Raw genomic sequence first — 6,000 nt, forward strand, 5'->3', positions numbered from 1 at the left:
CATTCCTGTAAGCTCCATCGGCTTCTCTGGTACACGTAGTGCTGAGCTCATCTCTGGAGCAGGCAGATCATCCCACTCACAAAATGCTCAATGTATTCTACACAAAGTAATTGGTAAAATGTTTCTTGTTAGCAGAGGTGTCTCACTGCCTTGCAGTCTTGTACAGCAACTATTAAAGTATCCCATATGCAATTGTACAGAGCTTCTTTGTGTCTGTGTTAGGGTCTCTTCTCCTTTCAAGATGCTTTAACATGGGGCTGTTCCCTTGTCTCTCTTTCTTCCCTTCCAAGTTGGTATTCTACCCAAGGCTCATTAGAAATTGCTCCCTTAGTCTACCTAGGTCACCCTCCTTGATTATTCAACTGTCAGTTCCCTGTTCCGGACTTTTAATTTGCCAGTTACTTTACACTTTATTTCTTTATCTTGAAGGAGTTTTGGGTATGTGGTATTTTAATTCACCTGAACAAGTCAGAAAAGGATTATATGAATTTGTGTATTCCTGTCAAATGAGTTATAATTCACTGCAGAACTAAATCAGTCCTATCAAAAAATGTCCTTCCACATCTAAGCTGAGGCATTATTTCATACTGTAGACATCTAGAGTCTCTATACTGCCTTGATATTACTTTACTGTTGTCTGAGAGAGATAAGATCTATGGTCTTGCAGCGTTTGGGATGATTTTGTCGGCTGGTTTCAAATAGAACACATAACACTGGATATTTTTTGTCTTTGGAGATGCAAAAATAAAAACGAGCCACTTCTGTGGAGAAAGCAGCACTAACATGCAAGCGTAGTGTCAGCAAGTCTACTTGCTGTATGAGCTCACAGAATCCAGAATGGAAAACTACTGGGTTTGAAAATGTATGTTTATCTAAAATGCAAGAGGTGTACCGTAATTAAGTTTTAAAGGTGATGAGGCAAGACTAAATCTCCGTGCCTATGGCTGAGCCATATCATTTCAACATCTAATCAAACTGAAGGAAGTTCAGATAAACAGTGCTGTTGATGTGACCAGCTACATAAGCGTGTCCGTGTATGGAACCGTATCAGTGTACCTACGTTTTGACAAGAGAAAATGTGATCTGCTGGTGGGATGTTACAATTAACATCACAAATTATTTCGTTATGAAATGCTTGTAAGGCTGATGATCCTTCCAGTCAGTTTGACATAGAAGCAGTGCTAGTATTTGTGGATATCTCAGAGAGCTTCACAGACTCCTTTATCCCTGTTTGGTAAAATCAATCACTTAGGAGATGGCATGTGTAAAATAAATAAGTATGTGTATATAATAATAATAATCAACGCAAAAGCTTCTATTTTTACCTTTTTTATCACAACTCATTTAGGATGGCACCCGGCCTCCACTAGATGCAGATGTAAACCTTGAAGAAATTGCTTACAGCCAACAGTGTGATTGTTATACGTGAGTACTTCCTGATTTTGACTTTAATTCTAGTATGCAGTGATGCACATTGATTTGTGCTGCTTTTCCTACATTCATTTGAGCATTTTTCCAAGGACTGGGTGGGAGTCTATGGGATGCTCAAATCTCATCTGGAATAGCTTTCTTCATCTTGTAAATACAGATCAGGAGAGACTAGTCTTTCATCTTAGCGTTGCTCGGCCTTATATTTCTTGCATCATCTGAGGATAAAAGAGCCCTATTTAAGTGATACAGTGATGATGAAAGCAAATAGGTTAAACAACCCAACTAACTTGTTCTCTCACAAGCTGAAAGCAGTGTGTTTGACATAGTAATAGCAAGGGCCTATTCCAACCTATGCTTTGTGAATACTGATGTATGTTTTTCAGGAAATCTTGATAGCCATCTGTCAGAGTAATTTGCAAAGTCAGCTTTTTACAGAACTCCAGAAAGTTGTAGTATTTGTGTTAATACTTGATGACTTTGTGGCGTTCACAAAAGATAATGAGATGCTGCATGTCACAGTATTGCTTTTCTGTCTAGAAGTGGAGGCTACCACCAGTAATCGTTTATAGATTGTCTCTATTTTAGATCTAGGGAAGAGGAGCTTGAGCTTGTGTTCTCTCCCCACCCTGGGGCAGAGAGGTGGGGAGTGTTTAAATACAGGAGTATTCCTGCCATCACCAAAGGAAACACGGGGTGTTAATTGCACATATTTCATTTAGCTCAGCAGCTTGCACCAGTTTGAAGGCTTGTGAAAAGTTTAACAGCTGGAAACTGGGAACAAACATTTCAAAAGATCATTCTGACCACATTTAGTGGATGATGTTATTTTAAGAGCATGTTAATTTATCTGGAGATCCAGCTTTGGGCAATCTCTGTGTTGTAATAATGGCTGATTTCATTTGGATCTTTCATAAGACCAGTTAAATACACACACACATACACGCACACACATCTATCTCACATTCTCAGAGTGCACAACATTAACCTATTCCTGGATATTTTTGATGATGCTGGGTGGATTTTGCCTCTTCCCTGAATTCTCATTCTCTTGATCTAAATCCGAGGCTGAAATCTGGAGGATTTCATTCCACAATAAAGCTTGCAGAGCTGGACAGTCCTTGAACCTCTTTCTCGATGTTCATACAATGACCCTTCTCTGTTATATTGTGCTTTCCTCCTTCTGAAGGTACCCCCATAGCTTTTCTGTGCTCTTTCTGTTAGGTAGAGAGAAGAATGCAACCATGTACAAGAGAGAAAAGGGGAATGTATCCTACTGACAGCATTCTAAATGTTGATGCATTTAGCACTCCAACTAAATAACTTTCTAAGTCTGCAGGGTATTCTAGGTTTTAAAGTGAAACTGTAGTGAGTATTTACTTTTTCATATTTTTTTTTAAAGTAATAATTTATAAGGAAGGAATTTAAGAAGCTTTTGCAAATTCTCTTGCCTTTTGCCAATCTCCTATAGACACTTATAGTGTCTTTTGTATCTATAGATTTGATCAACTCATTCTAAAATAACTCGTTCTGGTTTTGTACGTAGAGGTGCAGACCTTTCTGCTTTAGTGCGTGAGGCCTCGATTTGTGCTCTGAGACAGGAAATGGCCCTACCCAGTGCTAACAGCAAGAAAGGTAAGAAAGCTTTCATTTTTTCATTAAGTTTCTGAGTCATGCTCACAATTTAATGGTTTTGAGTCATTCCTTTTGATCCCCTTGCTTTAAGGGGAAGTAAGCAATTCAACTTAGAGAGAGAAGAAGAAAAACCCATAGGAACTCACACTGATGTATGAAGGAAATACTCATTTGCTTGCTCTTGACTCTTAGATGGAAATTCTTGAACTTCATCCTGTTTGGTTTTATAACTATCCTGAATAGAGCATGTTTGATTCAAAGCTAGTAGTCACTTCAGTGTAGTCTTTAAGCCTGGGGCTGCAGCCTGACCACTGATTGTATTGATTGGTGGCAACCAGGAAGTCCATCAAAAGAGGACAGATTAATCCAGATGTACAGCGCTGTTTGTTTAGGGTGTCACTGTTTTGGATTTTCAGGATACCAGCTTGTCAGTATGAATGTGTGTAAGGTAGACTTTGATTTGAAGCCTTGCTCATTTACATCTTCAGAAGGGCAGCCTACATACACAGTATGGGAGTTTCTTCCTTCAGTCTTACTACTACAGGCCACAAAATAGGCTTGGAGTGATCCATAAAGCTGATATTGTTAAACAAAGAATGTATGAGGAGTCTTGTTTTTAGCAATTAAGAGCAAAGCTGTATGTTGAGTTCACTGAATTTGATCTCCATCTTGAACAAGTTCTCGTGTTTAGGCATCTCCAGCTGCTGTACAGCAGAGCATTTATCTGAACTCTGATATCAAACATATCAAAGAGTTTAAAGTTTTGTCACATCTGCACATGCTATTCACAGACAAAGATGTCTGCCGAGGCAGTGGCAGTATAGATCCCTGGAAGCAAAAGGTTTCTTAATGAAATGCATGGAAAGCAAACCAAATGAACTCCAAGCAGACTTTTGTTTAACTCTACCTTTGACACCTATGCATGTTAGCGTTGTACTGAATCTGTGGTAGCAGCGTATAGACTAAAGAAGAGTTGCTTTCTGAGAACAGAGGAAACCATGATTTATTTGAGCTATGCTTACCTGGTAGCAGACCAAAAAAACCAAACCACAAACCTGTTCCAGAAGCGTGGTTAAGAAAAATTACTCCAGGCAGCTGCTTTAGGGTCAGAAAGGGGATTTATATACCCATAAAAAAACAGCAACTGAAAAAGTAAAGACAGCTTTCGGTTCTGGTTGAGGTCAAATAAGACAATGATATAAAGTGAATTATTTAGGAATTGAGCATCTTGTGGTAGAATCTGGATAACAATATATTTAAATAAACATAACTAAATACTGATTTATACATAAATATAAATTTCTAGGTGTTTATTAAATAGTATTCCATAGGGAAGCTTGATGTTGAACATGTCTAGATAGTAAAGCACAGAAAAAAAAAATCACTTGTCACTTACCAGTGGTTTCCTTGTATAACATATTCACTTTGATTTTTAAGGAGAAATCAAGATTTCCCATAAACACTTTGAAGAAGCTTTTAGAAAAGTGAAATCTTCAGTATCCAAAAAGGTAAGAACAGCTTCAGGTGTGTGAGACAGCCCACCCTTCTGAAAAGGATTCTCTGTATTTGCTAGAGACTGGTAGTAGTACTCAAGGTCACAAAATATTTGCATGTATTTCACTAACTACTGACACTACCTGTTTCTGCATTCAATAAACAAGATGTTTTTCAGAAGTTCAGAAATGAGTCTCCCTCTCCATCTGCAGATAGATGATGCTTTGTAGTAAACGGATTACCACATTGCCAGGGTTCACGTTTAGCATAATACCTTGAACTTTTAATTGTTGTTTCCAGACTAGTTATTCACCTGACCCTCACCTCTTAAATGAATATTCCACAGGCATAAAAGTAAAGGCATTAGACTTTGCCCCCGCTATTTTTCCCCAAAAGGACACACACCTAAAGGCGCTCAGCCATCTCTATTAAGGTGCAAAATACATCATTTTGAGATGAAACTTTGTCTTATCTTCTTTGTTTTTAATCAGTCTTTTAATGATTTGCATTTGTCAAGGAAGTTCATTTTAAAGGTTACCTTATGACTAGTTATTCTGAAATGAAAGTCGCTCAATTATCTTAATCACTATAATTGAGAATATAGAAATTGCTTATTAACAGATGTCTCTGTACAGCCAAGAGTGTTTATCAAAGTAAACATTTTGAACTATCTTTTGCACTTATAGGACCAAATAATGTATGAAGAACTGCGTCAGTCACTGTGCAGGTGATACATTTTCTCCTAGAAGAGACTTACTCTGCAGAGAATTTTATAACACCGGTGCCAGATTCCAAGATACAGGTTGGAAAGAAGCTGTACCCAAACTCCCTCAACTTGTTATTGTGCACCTAAAAGAAGGTCACTGTAATCTTCTGTTGTAAACAATCTTTAAACTATTTCTAGAATAGAAGCTGCAATGTACATTTTTTACTCATCACATTTACAATTTAAAAGATAAATGCTTTTAGTGCTAAGGATCTGAGGCTGTTCTGCATTAATGTTTGGTGCCCTTAATCAGAAATCCCTCAGAAGCAAAACAGGCTCACTCTTCCAAGTTCATACTGCTCAAAGAGGCGTCTTCCCATATTAAAACACCTATGTTTTTCTTAAGAACAAGGATTCTGGAAGAATTACATGGAGGAAAGAGTTGTGAAAGGAGAATGAGGAATATAGCACAGTGTGTAACACTATTAATCCTGCTGTTTGGAAACAGTGACATACTGATTGTGCCAGCACAGATACTCAGCACTTCTGACACCATTTTTCTGCCTTATGAAAATGAGCTGCTATCCAGAGATAGCTTAAAAGTTACCCAGGAAATCTTGCAAGTCTCAGAAATGCTGTGATGTTATGATTGAACAGCTACTTAAGAAGTACTTCTAATTAAGTATAAACAAGTATTTACTTAACAAACAAACCACAACTGTGAGGATTCCTACCAA

At 37.8% G+C, this 6,000-nt stretch overlaps 1 protein-coding gene across 1 annotated transcript in view; it reads left to right on the plus strand.

The window, feature by feature from the left end:
• Positions 1-5,668, plus strand: part of NVL (nuclear VCP like) — a 24,372-nt gene extending 18,704 nt beyond the window's left edge. Inside the window, exons 20-23 of the mRNA XM_015857163.2 lie at positions 1,349-1,425; positions 2,975-3,063; positions 4,501-4,571; positions 5,244-5,668. Of these exons, the coding sequence (XP_015712649.2) occupies positions 1,349-1,425; positions 2,975-3,063; positions 4,501-4,571; positions 5,244-5,288 (282 nt within the window). The 3' untranslated portion in view covers positions 5,289-5,668. The remainder of the gene's footprint in view (positions 1-1,348; positions 1,426-2,974; positions 3,064-4,500; positions 4,572-5,243) is intronic.
• Positions 5,669-6,000: the final 332 nt, after the last annotated feature.

Source organism: Coturnix japonica, chromosome 3 (genome assembly GCF_001577835.2).
Source record: "Coturnix japonica isolate 7356 chromosome 3, Coturnix japonica 2.1, whole genome shotgun sequence".
Lineage (NCBI taxonomy): Eukaryota > Metazoa > Chordata > Aves > Galliformes > Phasianidae > Coturnix > Coturnix japonica.